The following is a 19,348-nucleotide window of genomic DNA, read 5'->3' on the forward strand; positions in this document are numbered from 1 at the left end:
TTGTGGGCCCGGTGGGGGGGGGGGGGCATGAGATGTTGAAGTTACGCTTAGGCTCCCAAAACGTTTTCACAAATACCAAATTACTAAAAAAACTAAAATATCATAAATTTTCTAGTTGCGATTATATAAATTTGTATTTGTAATATTCCGGTCAATTTGATACCAACATCTCTGGTCGTCAGTGGGGGCAGCATCCTTTTTGTAATAATTTTCGACTTTAAAATAAATAAATATTATAGGGTAAGGTAAGGTTAATTCGCAGTATAGGTAACTTCGCATTAATTTCTGTTCCTCTTTATTACAGACTTGCCTGTAAGATATTAGTTCATGCATTTGCCTCTAGGTAGCGAAAGATGTCTACTTTTGAAGAAACACATGTTTCGCCGGTTCTGCTTTCTAGTTCGTGTTGTAAACAAAGTTAAAGGTTATGTCTAACAATTCTTTTAGAGTGTTGTGCTGTTTTACGAGTATATAGTTGTTTGGTGGATTTAGTTTATATAATTACGTGTGTGTGGTAGAAGTTCTGGTGTGTTACATGTTGTTCATGAAAACACAGTTTTCATTTAATAATAGTTTGATAATTCTAACCTTAAAAATAAATAAGCTATAACCTTAGAAACTAGGATGTTTTTGTTAGCAAAGTCACTATAATTTTACACGTTTCCTGTTACTGTCTAGGTAATTTATTTTTTCCTAAGAAAGTTTTTTGCTATTTTGCCTGATAAAATCGATATACAGACGCATAAGTAATGTTATATTATTATGCATATTTAAAAAATCAAATGTAGGCTATTGCGAAATTACCTTACCTTTCTCTTACTCTTTATTTTTCACTGCGAAATTACCTAACCTGATTAATACTGTGTTTCGTGAACATCATTATTCATATAATTTCAGATTACTCTTGAATTAAAAATGGTTAAACCTAAAGACAAAGAGCTAAGCAAAGTAAGACTTATAGAAATTATGAAATATCTGATCTAGTAAGTGCGGCGAAGAAAGTGAAGGGCAGGTGTGAAGTAACCCTGTACAAAGCAAGCAAGGACTCTGGGGTTCCTTATAATACATTAAAAGACTTTTTTAGTCAAAATGACGATTTAGATCATGCTCATGTTCTCAAAATGGGGCAGACCATTCGCCTTGCCCTCAGATATTGAGTTGCGTGTTTTTAAACTTTATTGTTGAAATGCAGGAATTGGGTTTTGGCCTTACAGTGCTTCAAATTAGAAAACTGGCTTATGACCTTTCAGACAAAAATAGGCAGATCACACTTTTTTAACACAGAGAAAAAGACGGCCAGCAAATGGTGGTGGTCAAAATTTAAAGAACGCTATATAATCTGTGGTCTTCGGACACCCGAAAACTTATCAAGGTACAGAGCAAGCATGGCAAATCCAGTGATGGTGCAAGATTATTTTCAAAAATTAGACAAACTTTTGTCTCAACTGGGAATAAAAACCAGTCCAAATAGGATCTGGAATGTAGATGACACAGGACTCACATATGTTGTAAAACCGAATAAAAATATTGTGTCAAGTTGGGAAAAAATATGTTTATAAAAGAACATACGCAGAGCGGGGGGACAGCTTTCAAACAGTATTGTGTTGTGTTTGCGCTGATGGAAGTTTCATCCCACCAATGGTGATTTTTAAAGGGATAAGATGGAGTAACCAACTCAAAGAAAACAGTCTTCCTAACTCACTTATTAGGCTATCCCCAAAAGGTTGGATAAATTCAGAACTTTTCTAGAATGGTTTAAATTCTTCATTGGTGCTATCTGTTCCAGCAAGGCCTGTTGTCTTACTGATGGACTCTCATGGCTCGCATGTTGGGCCTGAAGTCATAGAACTTGCAAAGCAAAAATGAAATCTACCTTATGACTTTCCCTGCACACACGAGTCATTTATTTCAAACCCTTGATGTAGGAGTTTACAAGTCTCTGAAAAGTGTCTGGGCTAAATTGTCGAACAATCACTTGTTACTGAACCCAAACAACATGCCCAGTCGTTCCATTTCCACGAGCTCTTTACTCCTGCATTTCTGGAAAGTTTCACTCCTCTGAATATCATACACTCATTCAAGAAAGCTGGGGCTTGTCCTTATAACCCCAACGTTCTTCCTGCAGAAGCATTGGCACCAAGCAGGCTCACTGATCGCTATGGTCCATCTTCACCTGCTTACTCGTGTTAGGAAGTCAGGCCTACCTTGTGATCTTGGACAAACACTGTCTACCCTTTCTCCAAAGGACCCCCTCTGAAGAACAACTGCATGGTGTAGAAGATCTGCTTGAAGTTCCTCACGCGCCAAAACAAACAACATCTGAAGTTGGAGATATGGCTACGAAGGGCGCCATAAAAAGAAAGAAAACCCCCCAAAAAAGAGCCACGAGACTCTTCTGCGAAGTGTCTAAACCCACCCGGAATGAGATAAAATGGATCAACCAAAACCCGGCACTCCTAAAGATAGGCTGCCAAGCCATGACGATTGGAAGTGTGGTGTATGCTTGAAACTGTTCTCGGAGGGACGTGAAGAAGAAGAATGGTGCTCAGTGGTTACAGTGTTCATTTTGTAAAATTCCCCTATCACGAAAAGTGCCAGAAAAATCCTACAAAGGAGCTAATTTATATGTGTGACGCTTGTGAGCCATTTTATGGAAGTGAGGGACTCGGATTAACACCAGGTATGCCTATTTGTACAATGTTGCGAAATTACCTACCCACTATTGCGGAATTACCTGTACTAATGCAAAGTTACCTTACCTTGAAAGACTTAGAAAAACAGCTTTTATATATACATATTATAATGCAATAAATTTAAAACTAAAGGAAATTTTTAAACTAATATGTGTTGTTTTGTATTACATACGTTTTGTAGTTTTTTTTAAATCAATATTTTCTTGTAATAAAAGCCAACTTTTTTAGGTTTTACTGCGAAATTGCCTTACCTTACCCAAAAAATATAATACATTTTATAATGGTATGTAATTTTAAAAAATACATGCGTTTTATAAAAAAAATTACTTAAGGAAATTCTATATTTTAATAAAAGCATGCCACACCATTCCATTATCTTTCATATATACAGGATGTTCACAAAAAAGTGTAACAAACATCTGAGGGAGATAGTATTCATCATTTCAAGCAAAAAGTGTTCTATAAATATAGGTTATTTTTACTAAACAATTAATATATCTAGAATTATTTAAGTTAATGAATACAAATTTGGCACATAGATTTGCATAGATAGGAGAAAATTTTAAAAGAATAATTGTGTGATTTTCTTAATTATTAACAAAATGGCGTCTGTTGAAAATATTTGAATTCAAATAACAAGAAATCCGTATATTTATAAAACATGTAATAGACACCAACTATTTTACTAATTACATTTATCCATTCTATACTCGTACTGAGTGCCAACATAAATCGCGGAAATGACATATTATTGTTGACTACTCAGTAATAATTTCACGATAATGTTTCCGACGATGCCACCTTGTTGTGTGAGGTATAGGTGTGAATGTCACACAATGACATTTGACACCCAACAATGACGCGGTAACGGTGGGTGTCATTGTAAATTCTGCCAACAGCTGCCGTCTGACACACTTTGCAATCGCTTTCAATGACACGCAAAATCAACACAGACAATACTGCTTTCTCGATTACAAGCGTTGACGATGATTTAATTTACTAAGTATATTGCTAAAGATGATATTTTATTGTCAAGTGTACTGCGAGTTGTTTCCTTACTATTTATGGGGGAATTCTCCAACTCAAAATGTCAATTTTTATAACAGGGTACACAGTAGCATCAATCATCTATAGTTAAATGCTTACTTTATCAATATAAGTTAAACATTCTTAACAATGTTTCTTATAACTAAATATTTCAATTCCCTTTGAAACTTTTTTCATTTAAATAGAATCTTTGTTCTAGAGGGTATTAAAACATGAGATGTCCTGTTTATATATGGGTTTGAGATACTAATTTGGCCAGTCTACGGCGTAGTAGAATCTTATTAATACTAGCAATAACTTAAGTAAACTGAACAGACCTAGAATAATATCATAAGTATTGTATATAGTTCGTGGGTTTCAAATTTTAATTTTTAATGTTTGAATCTACATAAAACGCATATTTTGATTACATTTTATTACTAATTTAGAAAGCTATTGTGGTCTCTTATGTGATCACTTTTACATAGACTTTATATTAAAGTCCCAAAATGGTTTTCTCGCGTTTGCTTTTATTTGTTGTAGTAAATATCTGTTTGGTCTGTAATTGTTTGTGATAGTCGACTGCCGCTAATTCACGGTCCGAGTATGACAGCGGCCTCGTCATTGGCCACAGTCACTGCTTACAGGTACTTTAGACTTCCGCTACTTTGCTCTCTTTGGTAAAAAAAAGCAAGTGGCCACTCGCAGAAGGCCTTAATTGCTGCATTAAAACATATTTTATATAATGATGTCAACAAAATTTAGATAATTTTGAGACCGTAATTTCGGTATCCTTTGGAATTTTTTTTAAAGAAACTTGATCTAAACTTGCATTCATTCAATTTATTAATGTATGACAAAGAAATAGCCACTTACCCCATCTTTAAAAGCGGATCATTTCCATTCCACTGAATTCAAGTAATAGAGATCAATTTACAGGTCACAAAAATTACTTCCTGACTATGGTCTAACTTTTTTGTGATAATGGTCATTCATTAGCAATGTCCATTTACCAGTTGAATGTCGATTGTTCCAAAAACCGCTTTTGACATAAATTAACATTCTTAATGGCAGATCTAATAGACCACTCACATTATTTATTTTTTATTGTTTATTTGCTTATAATATTTTTGCATTTCCAACCATCCTAATGCTTTAAAATTGTATCAAACAACTCAGTGTTAAATACTATATATGAGAAAAATATTTTTGAGGTCGTTGCATTTCATTCTTTTTGTTGACAGCATATAACTTTGTAAGCACTCTTAAACATTTAAAAGCCAGACCTTGAAATTTTACTGCATGCTAGAAAACATTTTAACAACAAAACCAGTCATTTTATTGAGGGTCATATTTTCCGTCACTCATTTGGGAATCAAATACAAAAATTTTAAGAGTAATTTATTTGTAATAAAACAAAATTAAGATGTCTCATACATTTCTCTTGTTAGAAGGTCCATTTGAATATTTTAGCAAATACTTAATAATTTCAGATGAAATAAAGCTTTACAATTTTTTAATCATAATTAACGAAAACATGGTGTGTGCTAAAAACTTTTGAATTAAAAAAAGCAGGAGGGTAACTATGTAATAAACATGATTTTTAGTAGTCATTCAGCTCCTACGATATTATAATTAAAATCTTTGAGTACAATATAATCCTAATGGTTTAACTCTGCTTTATTGCTAAAGCCAGGAAGAAGGGCAATTGAAAGGAGTGGGAACTGACCTAACAGCTGGTGACACTTGTACAGCATTACTTAGCTTGTAAGACAGCATTAATTAACGCGTAAGAGCAGGGCAGGGTTGAGCGGCATTGTTATCAAACTCATGTCCTAACTTTAGCATTCTCAAATGGTATTTCATTTAATTTACGCAGCAATTAGCTCTCACTAATTTTATTTACTGATTTTACTTACAGGTTTCAGCATTAACTTACATATTTTTATACCATTTAAGCATAGTATTAAAAGGAAGAATATTAAAAATTATATTTTAATCCAGGATAAAAAAATCTAATATGGATTTTGTTTACTTTATACCTCAAGTTGTACTAAATAAATTTTAACAGTGTGTACACAACAATAAAATAGCACGATCCTGTATTGAAAATAAGAAAACCATCATAAGTATGTGACTTATGCTTTATAATGTCAGAATAAAGCTGAAGTTTGATTTGTTTGCAGATGGAAATCATCTCATAATATTATAAGACTACAACCAGTGAACTCATATGGAAAACACATGCGTACTAAGCAAAATATGAATAGGCATGGAGTATATTTTTAGTATGTTTCATAATGAATAATACCTACATGCTCCTTGTCTACTGATACTAAAGGGTTAAAATACAAAAATCTGCTATTGAGTGTTGTCACAGTGAAGATAGCCATGTCCTGCACAATCATAAAATATTGTTTACACACGTTCTTCCATTGATGTCCTCAATTCTAAAGTTTGTTCCAATAGTTTACCATTTTGTATTTCCATCCTAGAAAAAAATAACTTATGTGTGCACATTGGCAAAAATACTGATGGCGAGAGAAAAGAAGAGACCTGGCCCGTACCGGCGCACCGCTGTGTACTAGTGTGTTGCCGCGCGGTAATTTCAGGCGCTTCGCCCTACAACCAACCCTGCGAATTGATTATCATAGCAATGGAACAGTGAAACAATAATGGAATTACGAAACAAGGCGCGGCAACATACTAGTAGTAGCGCCTGCAAATTTCAGATAGGCCAGAATCCAGGTCTCTTCTTTTCTCTCGCGATCAGTATCTAAGGTGGTATTTGCATTTCCCTTGTTTTATTTTACTCATTTGCATTTTCTTCTTGTTTATTCCCAACAAATATTCATAATTAAGTCAATTTCCCACTGAAATCAAAACCATTTCAACTGGAAGATTTCCATGTTTATTGTATTGAATTTTGAGATTTTTCACTGACTGAAATTATTCAGGGATTTACAATTATTTTAAATACCTAGATACATTTTACACATCGGGAATTAAGCTATGCCCTTTATTCCTTCTCTCTTGTCTTTTGAAGTATGAATATTATAAACATCCCTCTGTGTTGTATCAGCCGTAATTAAATAAAGATATTTGTGTGTACCAAATGTTTTCGATAAATAATCCAAAAATTATATTTCTAGTCACAACACTAAAACTTTTCAAAAGAACTTTATACAAATTTGTTTTATTATTAGAGCACATTACATGATTAGAAAATGGCACAAACAAATCTTTCTAAATATTCTTGCTGAAAAGAAATGAACATGGTATATAATTTTAGGTTAAATACGTGATAAAAAACTAAAAGTATGGTATGATTTTTGTAAAATTTGGCATATATGTCTTTTATAAATATCTTCATAGAACAATATTATTTTAACAAGCCTTTTATTTCTAGGATTGTTTTATTCCAAATTATTGTTTATTATTTATAAAATTACATTTTTTATCAAAAACTCAGTTTTTTAAAGGCTTTAGTGATTAAGTATTCTCTATTTATACCCCATTCTATAGCCCAGAAACAGGTATGCGTATTTTCTTTAAAAACAGACTGAAATATTATTTATAAAGGCATAAATAACATCTGCAGCAATTAAACAAATGGATTTGATTTTGATCCTTAATAAAGTACAGTTGATACGGTTCCCAAATAGCATCTCAATGAAGATTTTTCTATAATTCTTGATCACTTAGACATTGCTGTAAAATACAATATGTAATATGTAAATTGGATGAGTTTGTGCTATACTTTGGCATTATTTAGTTAGTGTACATTCTCTATCAACCAGGGGCATGTCCAGGAGGTTTATGGATGATCAATACCACTTTAAAATTCCATTCACATTATCATCAGTCAGATACAACTAAAACCATCCAAATTTAGAACATTATTGCAATGCATGCATATTATTTTAGATATTTTCTGTTGTATTTTATTCTTCACAGCTTACATACACTTTTATTTCCTAGACTTATCTCCTCTCTTAAATAAATGTCTGGATACTATTATAGGAAAGTTTCAGTACAAATAAATTTATTTAGCACAAGTTAAGATTTAAGTTCACCGCACCATGTGATGGGGTGCTGGTACTGTAACAACTATATCACTCTACTTTAGTATGTGGCACTGTAAGGAATATATGTAAGTTTTTAAATATTTTTGAATATAAAGAATTGCAAGTTTAACATTGTTTTCAGGTATTGTATCTCAACTCATGCCCATATTAATTTTTGTCGTAATCACTCTTATCAGTTGATTCTAGCAAGGACTTAATGTGCTGTTCTCTGAGTCAGCCTACAACATAACCTTCGTGGAACAATGATTTGTGATGCAACTTGCCTTTACCTTTGCACCTTATTTTGTTTCAATAACATTACCATATGTTGAACCTTGTTCATTTCAGGTCTGACCAGGACTTCAAAGCAGGTGAAACAATAAAATTTCACTTTAGTTTATTTGCTTGTTAAGAGCTTGGTATATGCAATAAATTTGTTCATTCATTGTATAGTGTATTCTAAGTTGTTTGAGAAAGTAAATCTAGAACTTTAGTTTTAAATGTAGATGTAGACTTTGTTGATTCTTATAAATAATTTGTATATACCGCTCTAGATTAATTAGTTTTAGATGTGTGTTATTCAAAGTTATTAAATTTGATACTTTTGGATTAATTTAAAAAAATACTTTTTTATGGTTTCTTTACTCAAAATTACTATTTTATAACAGTGAAATTAGTTGTTTTAAATCTAATGCAGTGAATATTATGCAATCATTATCAAGAACTTGTATTAAAAATGTATTATTTTCTCTTATTGCTACTTTATTTGGTTAAAACTTTTTCAATAACGCCTATAACATAAATATATTTTAACATAAAAATGTGAATTAATTGTACTTTTTTTTACTAATATTTTATTACATTACTTAAATATTTGCTACTAAATAATATTTACTTTGATAAAAATACTTTATTCTTGAGCACAAAATAATCATGATTTTTGTCAGTTTTTAATGATGACTTTATTGTTTTTGGTCGAGGCAATGAATGCTTTAAAATATGTTTGTCCTAAACAGGTAGTAACTCTTTCAGTCTACTCCTACTTCATAGCCAACCTACTGGGCAAGCAGTTCATAATCCCTGAGAAGTCCCCCACGGGCAGCATTGAGTTCGACATGTACTTTCCTATCTTCACAGTTCTTCAGGTAAGGCTCATCCGGTGGTTTAGTGATATTATTTTTATATTTATAAAACATGAGTCTTTTGATTAAGAGGTGACTGTAGTGAAATGACTGAGTTTTACCCCATAATAACAGTGTTAAACTTCAAACATGTTTACAGCCATAGAATTTTACGTGATTTCTTATCTTAAACACTTTATTAATACACATCCAAATGCATTTTAGTATTTCTTGAAAAGTTAGTTCTGAATAGGTATTAAAACAGTGAAGAACAAAAAAAGATTAAGATTTTTCTGATTAACCAATAACAAAAGAACTAAAAAGTATTTGGGTTTGTATTAACTATTTCTTTAAAATGACAATTATCTCATTAATGTACAATCAAAGGTGTGTAAAGGTGTTTGAAATTTGACACTGTTCTTATGGGATTAAAATCGAGATGGCTGCCAGCTCTTACTTCAAATATAAGTGGATGTTACTACAGAGATTAAAAGTAAATATTATAGATGAAGTCCATGAATTTATTCACCAAAGCAGTAAAGAATTAAAGAGGGAAATATTGAACAAAAACTTATATCGGTTAAGAATTAAATACTGCGTAGCATATTCTTAAAAACTCCTTTCAGTATCTATGTTATAAATTTCAAATCTGATTCTGGAATACATGTAATTGAATCAGATATCCATTAACCAATTATGAGATAATTAATAACTATAAAACTACCTTCACTCAGTTGTTACATTTGTTGCAACATCCAATTGCCCAAAAATACCTAATTGTTACTTTTTTCTCTAGTTAATAATTTTTAATCAAACTTTTTCTGTTATATTTAGTTTAAAATAACTGTTACTTCATTGCAGTAATTACCAAATTTGTTTTCTTGTAAGTTGGTTGCAAATGCTGTAATACAATTAATATTTAGAATTTTAAGTTGCTTGTTCACAAATAATTGTAACTAAATACATTTTTACCAGTCTTTAATTATGTAACAAAGTTAGAAAGAGGCCAAGTTGGAGAAACAAACAAGCTCAGTGAGTCAGAGCTGGTCCACTAAGCATGCAAAAGTGCAGACATGTTTCTCTGAAGATACTCCTACCTCTAATTAAAATAAAAGAAAGACATTAGCTTTTCAGTATAAGCTAATAAGTTACTGCTTGCAAACAGTAATATTATTGGTAGAAAGTAGACCTATCAAATCCTAACCACCAGTAACTTTCAGCGTACTTTTATTGTCTAGTGGCACACTTTCTATTAAAGATAAAGGTAGCTTGTAGCAGCCAATAAAGTTGAAAGTTGAGCTGTACTGGGTGAAAATGACGAGAGGATTAAAGCCAATTTGAAGAAAATAGTATATTCACTGTTGATTTAGAAACAATACAGAGAACAAATTTGTATACTGAGCAGCTGATGGAACCACATTATATGAATGTAATCTTTACATCTTTAAAATTTCTACGTGTGGTTGTTAATGTCTTAAAATAGACTATTTTTGTTTGTCAGCATTATTCAGATACACGTGGAACTTAAAATATTCTGGAACCCAAAATCATCTCTCCCTCTTCTTCATAACCCAAAATTTCAAAATTCTGAAATGAGAACTTATACCTTAAAGTTATAGTTTACGCAAAACTAAATTATTGTCGGAATAAATCCATGAACGGACCACTTGTTTGCTTGCTGCACGCAGATAAATACATTTTTTAAGATTTTAAAAATTTGTCTCTATGTATTATTATTTTTATTTATATCACACATCTATTTATTATGGTTTTCGGGTTCTTTTTGGAGTTCTTGTTTATATTTGCACAGTTGCTTTTACCTTAACAGAAGAAATAAGGATAAATAAGAAAGAGATGATAGGCTCTGCTTGTATCCTCAATGCTGATCCTTGTTTAACTCATCCGACTAACACACATGTGAGAGGTGAACAGATTGCCTGACCCCGTACAACCCCTGCAGCTCCGGCGATCAATTTGTTCCAACTATTGTAGGTCATATGGTTGTGTTAAGGAACACTTGTAATTTTCTTAAGAGCGTCAACTGTTCAAGAACTCTACGCTTTCAGAAGTGATTTGGATGATCATGCAGGACAAGAACATGGTATTACTGACATAGATTTTAAAATTTTATCTACATTTATAATATTTGTTCATAATCCTCTCACACAGTGGTTTACCAATATACTCCACTCAGATGACCAAATATCGCCATGTCACCGTGTTATTGGCATCGACATTGTATGCGAATTCTGAGATAGGGCAGCCTGAACTATTGGTAACATCTATACTTGGCCACCTTCGCAGCAAACAAACCACATAGCACAGGAACTCTACTTCTCTTCAGAGTGTCATTTGTTCTTTCACAAACAACAGCGGCCTACAGCGTCAAACAACTTCTACACAGATCAATCTGCATCAGATAAAACCTGCTGTGTTTTATACAGCATCATGATGTCTGATGCTACCATCTTGAGTTTGGTAACAACTATGTACCATGTGAGAGACATTCTCTAACACAAAGGAACTGGTTCAGTCAACTCTGTATAGTGTGCCCTCCTGACATGCGTATTCTCGATAGGAGGCAGTTCAATTGGCCGTAAAAGATCTGCAATTAATATTCTTACTGTGGTAAAATGTTAAGAATAGGGATAAGCCCACCTTAGATGTAATTTTAAAATTTTTGCCTCCATTTTTTATACATAACTGTATTAGATTCATAGAGTGTTGAAAGTGAAGTGCCCCCAACACAGCTGTGACGTGGTGACAGGTCGCTTCACATATTGTCAACAGGAGTGCTAACTCAACTGCTTTAGCCTCCTTTATGTTGTTAGTCAACGTTTTATCACTGACATGACCTGTGGATCGTATTTAATAAGCCCTTGATCTTTTCCTCAACATCAGGAGTCACTTTTTTTAGAGAATTGAGCAATACAAGCAAGATTACAAGTTATGATGTGAGCACAACAAAACTCTGGGAATCCACACACTCCATGTGGACTTTTCCAGTTTCCGTACATGATTGGCCACGATCTCAAAGCTGTTAACAAGGCATCACTCTCAACACTTAATTAATCTATCTTTATTTGCATCATGCACATTTCTTGAAAGGTCAAATTTCAATATTGCATGTTACAAATCCTATTTCAAGAATGTAATTAAAGTTGATAATATTCAGCAATGCAACTTTCAAGTAAAAATACAGAACAAATCCAGTTAACCATGTTTTACTCCCAACAGATGTGTGACAAATAAGTTTTTATGTTGCTGTTGGATGGAAAATATTATATTTTCTCAGAGAAATTTTAAAACTAAACTTAATTGTTGTACAAGGAACTGGGTCAAAGAGTTGAATATTGTTTAGAGAATGGATGTAATGCCCTTTGTTTGTACTCTTGTTACGTACTATATATGACCTTGATCAATCTTTTATTTAATTAATTTAAATGCTTTGACATGAAAATTATAGTTTAGAGAAAAGGAAAGTAAATTATAATGAGATAAAGGGCCTTATCTCAAAAATGGGTTGTGTTTAGTTATGCATCCTGATCTGCTGGGGTGCTATTTATTCTCTCAAAAATAGATTAATTTCGTCTCATTACTTTTGAAAGAATTACAGAATTACACATTTAACAAGATCATAAGACAGTCTTCTAGAAGTTTCCCACTTTAACTCTCAGTAATTAAATTATATCTTTTCATATCATTAAAAGTTAAAGATAAAATCTTATTTTAACTGGCACAGTATCTCTTTTCATTCCTGAGAGTTTTGAAAAATGTATGTTGCTAATGTTCTAAAAATATCTTCTAATATAAGGTTACAGAAATAAATTTTGCCCAAACTTTAATTTAATTTAAACAGAGCCTCATTTTTTTATTAATAAATTGCCTTCCACGGATTCTTACAAGTAATACTTAGTTGTAATTTTTATTAATTCGTAAGGTATTAAATAACTTTTCCTGTGTTCTCAGTTTGTCTTCTACGTTGGGTGGCTAAAGGTTGCCGAGGTCCTCATCGGACCCTTTGGTGAAGATGATGATGATATTGAACTGAATTGGCTCATAGACAGACATATTAAGGTAAATAACATTACCAGTTAAGCCAACTTTCCACCAGCCATGTGCCTCTTAAAAGGCTGCCCCTTTTAAATTAATCAATTATTTTTCAAATTCTAAAAAAGTTATAAATAAAAAAGAATCCTTGAAGTGAAAAGTAAATCAAAGTTTACTATTGAAAGTAAATTCACGGTATACCTTGTTTTGTATATTTGTTGTGTATCTTGTGGGTTAAGTTTAGAAAATCACCAGTGAAACAGAATACTTTTAAGGTTTTAGAGCTTTGGTATCCATTCAGATATCATCCTGGCAACCAAAATGATTCTTACATTCCCATTCTCTCACTCTTGAACATGATGGTCTCCTACTGAGTAGTTCCCTTCAGCTGTGGGACTATAACACAATGGCAGCAATCAGCGTAACAAAGAATCATTGAAAACCTCAAGAGTACTACTAACAGAGGTCAATCAAAACAGCTGTCACTTTCAGTGTGTGAGATCTTAGGAACTGATTATGTTTTAATTAACATCTACGCTCTTGTGAATCCTCAAGTGTTCCTTCCACTGTTGTATTGTGGTAAGAATGATCACGTCGATATCATTAAATAAGGTATAAATACTACGCAATCCCTCATAATTATATTTTTTGTTTCAAATGAAATATATAACACTTGTAACATGCCTGGCAAATTATGTCAACTTATACACAAGCCAAACACACAGTGTTATAACCATAATAATTTATTTGTTCAAACATTAAAAAGCTGTAATTAAATAGCTGCTTTTATATAGATTTAACTACATTTAACTAATTCTACTGAAGTTTTTTTGAAAGGTTTTAACACTTGAAATGCCAATGCTCATTTGATTAGATGGCAAAGTTAATGTTAAATACAATGATATAGGTTGATACAACTTTACGTTAAATGTATGTTCTTTATTATTTCTCGTACTTATAACATTCATATATATATAACAGTCAGACATATAAGAGTTCTGCAAAATAAACTTAAATCCACTACAAGAAAACTTTATTTTTTGTGAAATTTCTGTTATGAAAGATTGTTACGAATTCTGTATTTTGCTCTGGTAGGGTCAAGGCTTCAATACGGAGTTGCTTGCTGGGGAGGGATGTATAAATATTTGATAAAGAGGTTAAGAGTCATACAAAATCATTTCATGAAAATAATTACACACAAAGAATACGAGAGAGCTCCTTACCTATTTTCATTCAATTAAAAATTCTACCATTGCAACATCTGTTTATTTTTAAAACCCTTATGCTGTTTTATACTAGAAGTGGTAGTTTAGGAACAACGGGCCTAAATTATCCTACCAGAAGCATAGACCGGCGAATTTTCAGAACACCTAGTCAACAAGTCAATACTAAAGCATTCTTTTCTCTACAATGGCCCAAATATTTTTAATAAATTGCCTTATAACGTTAAAATATCTATGAATTTTAGAGAATTTTATAGTAAATTAAGAACGCTGTTGTTATTACAAGAGAACTGTAACTCATTATACAATTAATAATTTCCCCCTATAGTATTAAGTTTAGTTATTATATAAATCATGTGTACAAATAAATTAATATTAAAATAACATGAAGAAATATGTAAATAGCAAAGAATCACTATTTTACTTGTATATATTTATCATAGTTTCTAGTTGAGAAGGAAGGGTTATTGAGATATAAGTTTTAGTTTGTAAGATAAAGATTGTAACAAGAAAAGTATTTTAGTTATGTTGGTGACTCATGCAGTTTTATTAATTTGTAGTGCAGGCGCCACCAGGCCAGACTGAGATCTTTAAGAATCTATAGACTGGACTCTGATAAGAAACCTGTTTTATTTTGTTGTCCACTGACCACACTACTTCACACTACTAGCAAAAGTGGTCAGCCAATTCCAAGTTATCATAATTTTGTAATAATGAACATTTGATGTTGGAATAAATTCATTATATGCTTTAATACACCCATTTATAAGCACTAATTATATTACATGCTATGTTTACAATTAAGTTGTTTTAGCAATCTTGGAAGAAATTCATTCTTGTGATCATAAATTTTCATGCTAGCCAAAATCAAATACAAATACAAAAACTTCACATTCACATTTATATTAATACATGTTTCTTTTTGTTATGGAATAAAATAGATAATTATAATGACATTTATATTTCTCAAAAACTGTTATAATATACAATAGAGCAGACCATATCACTACAATCCAAAATGATTTTTATGTGGAATTGTTTCACTGTACTGTGGTAGTATGTTTGATAAGTCAACCTTTTTAAAAATAACTTAAGGTACACTTTTCAAATATTTTAGATACATTGGAGTTTTTAAAACAATTAGGTTTTTTTATTTTGTTTGTACTAAATGGTACTGACTGTGTTTGTTTTAACAATACATATATAAAAAACAGATGTTCTGTTTCTTAAGCTTTCAGTAAACTGATAGTACCTTTAATACAGCCTGAAGAGGTATATGTCCTGAGGAGGGGACATGTAATTTATAGCACTGCAACCTAAAGTGATGTTTGCTCCTCCTTTAGTGCCCGTTAATTTTCAGGCTATCCTCTAATCCCTTACAACTTTCTGGGGTCTGGTTTTCACATTTTAAAGCGTTCAGAATAAACTGTTCAGTCCACTTCTGCTGACGCTCCATTGCTGGATCTAAAGACCTTGGAGCAGTTCAACAGATCAACAGTTCTAAGATGATTTCAGAGAGGTCCCTGGCCTGAAAACATTTCCGTCAGAAGTCCCTGTAGGATCAGTGTCTCATTGTTCTTTAGAAGATTGATTCTATTCCATGATTCTAAGCCATTGCACTGTATTCTCCAATTGTGTTATTATGGTCATCTTTAATTCTCTTAGGGCATTTTCACACATACCAAGCTAAACCGGAACCAGACAATTCTACTCACTGAATCATCAGTAAACAGTATCCTGCTTATATATATATATATATATATATATATATATATATATATATATATATATATTAAATTAAATATGAATATCTATTTTTATATTTGTTAGTTGTAAAGCGAATACCATGCACCAATCGAACACAAAATATGAGATCACGATTTGCAACTTATTATAATAAAACAAATTACATGACAATGTATGTCATTATATCATTCTGTATTACACTATTATTGTTCAGAGTGAACTATAACTGAGTGTAAAACAATGGTTTTGTCATCTTGGTGTGCCCAATCCCCTTAACACTCAAAATTTTGTTGCTACCCAGGAAATGAAATATGTGACTACATATATTTTTTATTATGTTTTCACGCTACTTTGACTTGTTTGCAGGCAGCATATATGATTGTGGACGAGATGCATGAAGAACACCCAGAACTGCTCAAGGATCAGTACTGGGACGAAGTTGTTCCAAAAGATCTCCCTTACACTGTAGCATCAGAGCACTACAGAAAATATGAACCTAAAGGTTCCGCTGAGGACTACAAGGTCAAGGAGCAAGATGCACTGTATGCTAACCTCCTTCACTCTCGCAAATCTATTGTCCCTGATGATGTTTATGCTGATTATGTAAGTAAATGATGCATAATTATGTATTTTTAATAGAGTAAGTATGGATTTGAAGGATTATTTATTAAAACGTTTTTTCTTAGAAAGAGTCTTTATAAACAGGATTTAATAAAATCTTCAAATGTATTTCAGTCACCCCTCTTGAAACATTTATTGTACATCAGTGGCTTTTCGAATCACAGCAGTGACAAGATAGTTGTGATCTTGTAAGGGTATAATTTAATCCACACCATTTCCTAAGCCCAGGTCTTTTTATAATTTGGAATTCTCTTGCAATATGTATATACATCCTTTGCAAGTCCTTTTCTTATAAGAAGAAAATCCTACATAATCTCCTTGGTCTTAAGATAACTCTTCTGACATTTACATGTCTTCTAGAGATAACATTGGAACTGTCAAGGCTCTCATGACCTTTGACCTGTGTAACATTTTCTAAATATTGGTAAAAATTATATAGTGACTTAAAATTAATAGATATTGGTATATATCCTTTACCAATCCCATGGAGTAGTGAATGGATTATTTATTACGTCATAGTTTGTTTTAGTTAATTAGTTTTGTTTGTTCTGAACGAAAAGCTATTTATTTTTACGTTCATGTCATTGGCCCGGCCTTGTTGAAATTTCATTAAAGAAATTATACCATGATTTAGTACTCATTTTGTACAGCTGTATCAGAATTTGCACCCAACACTGTAAAAGATCATTAACAAAATGTAGTGAAAGCTATATGCCAGCCCGGCCATATTGGAATTTCATGGATTATACTATGATTCAGTACCTACTCAGATTAATAATTTGTACTGCAGTATCAGAATGTTTACCTGTCACAATAAAAGTTATTAAAAAATCATTCTGGCCTGGCCAGTCTGGCCATATTGGAATTTCACAAAAACAATTATACTACAATTTAGTACGCAGTTGTACAGCAGTATTAGAATCTGTACCCAAGACATTAAAAGATTATTATTAAAACCGTAATGGCCAGGCAGCGATATGCCTGTACACCCATGTTGGGATTTTATACCATGGTAGAATTTTCTGAAAAAATTTATGCTATGGTTTAGTACTCAGTACTTATTTGTACAGAAACGAAAAACATGTGTCCTGAATATACAGGGTGTATATTATGTCTGGAAACACCCAAATATATCCTTTAATAATTTAAATATAAATTTGAAACCTCTTACAATCGTGATAGAGATTGGGCATCTACTTTTTGGAACAATGTTTTGTTATGTCACACCAACGGGGGACGTCCTGCCGAGGGTATCGTGAATATTCTTAATGTAAGCCTATACCTTGTGATACATAATTTTAAAGGTAATAGCTTACTGAATTGAATGCCACAAACCGCATCTCAAAGGAATTATTCTATCAGAAAATAGAGCATTTTTAGTATTGAAAATTTACTGATGTTCAACAATGTAATTTTAACATGGTTCTTGCCACAAAATGTGTTACACTAATTTTTTAGCATTTTTTTAAATGTTCAATTAAATAAAACAAAAATTTCATTTTAAGCTGGTTCTATTAGCACAAATTTGCCAGTTTTTATTACAGTACAATTATGGAAATACTTATGTTATTGATTTCTTATTACAAATAAAAAATAATGTATGCTGTTAGAAAAGTCTTACAACAAACGTTTTACCTGCATTTGGTGTCAAAGCAATTGTTCGAACTGTGTTCCTTCTACGGTTTGACAATGAGCCAATCTTGTGTAAAATGATTCGACAGAGTTGCCTAACATTTCTTCAGTTATCAAAGCAATCTCCTCTATAATCCTGTTTCTTAGGTCTTCCAAATTATGAGGCTTTCTTCTATAAACATTGGATTTTAAATGACCCCATAGGAAATAATCGATTGGTGACAAATCCGGAGATCTTGGAGGCCATTCGATTTCTCCTCTTCGGCCAATCCATTTATGAGGAAACCTTAAATCCAAATACTCTCTTACCTGTCTCCCATAATGGGGTGGAGCACCATCCTGCTGAAACCATACATTATCAAAGTATTCTCCTGATGCAATTTGAATAGCTGGGATTATTTCATTTTGGAGCATATTGTAGTAAAGTTCGGCATTTAAATTTCCATTGATGAAAAAGGGTCCAACAATTTTGTTACCTAAAATTCCACACCATACGTTCAGTTTTTGTGGTTGCTGTGAATGGGACTCAGTAATCCAATGTGGGTTTTCACTAGCCCAGTAACGGCAATTGTGCCTGTTAACATTGCCATTTAGGAAAAAAGTTGCCTCATCAGAAAATAGTATGTTGGTCAGAAAATCTCTATTGTCATCACATTTGCGCATCACAAGTTCACAAAACTCAACTCTTCTGTCGTAATCATCCTCACTTAACTGTTGGACTAAATGAACTTTAAATGGTTTGTATTTATTAATTTTCAAAATCTTACTCACAGACATAGGGTGCATATCATGTTGCTGTGCACCTTTTCTGAGCGATGTATGTGGGTCTTCAATAAATGTTTGCAAAACATCTAGTGCATGTTCTTCATCTGTTGCAGATTGTATCCTACCCGACTTTGGCCGATTACGTACACTCCCTGTCATTTCAAAACGCTCAATAGTTTTTGATATTGTTGAAACACTTATGGGATTCCTTTCTGGGAAAGTGTCATTAAACAAATTACAAACTTCCCGATAAGATCTTTGACGATCGCCATATCCTCGCATCATCAACAGAGTAATTCGTTCTCTTTCAGACAATTCCATTAAAATACCAAATAAAAACTGAACTACTGTAATTAGATAACTTGTTGACAGCAATGCTTCAGAGACACTGATTAACTCGACAG

General features: G+C 32.4%; 1 protein-coding gene across 5 annotated transcripts in view; it reads left to right on the top strand.

Annotated features, from left to right (window-relative positions):
* Nucleotides 1-19,348, top strand: part of LOC124364050 (bestrophin-2) — a 147,950-nt gene that overhangs the window by 111,511 nt on the left and 17,091 nt on the right. For all 5 annotated transcript variants that reach the window (XM_046819260.1, XM_046819263.1, XM_046819258.1 and 2 more), the window contains 3 exons: nucleotides 8,803-8,931; nucleotides 12,877-12,984; nucleotides 16,293-16,529. In XM_046819260.1, coding sequence (XP_046675216.1) covers nucleotides 8,803-8,931; nucleotides 12,877-12,984; nucleotides 16,293-16,529 — 474 coding nt within the window. The remainder of the gene's footprint in view (nucleotides 1-8,802; nucleotides 8,932-12,876; nucleotides 12,985-16,292; nucleotides 16,530-19,348) is intronic.

Source organism: Homalodisca vitripennis, chromosome 1 (genome assembly GCF_021130785.1).
Source record: "Homalodisca vitripennis isolate AUS2020 chromosome 1, UT_GWSS_2.1, whole genome shotgun sequence".
Taxonomy (NCBI): domain Eukaryota; kingdom Metazoa; phylum Arthropoda; class Insecta; order Hemiptera; family Cicadellidae; genus Homalodisca; species Homalodisca vitripennis.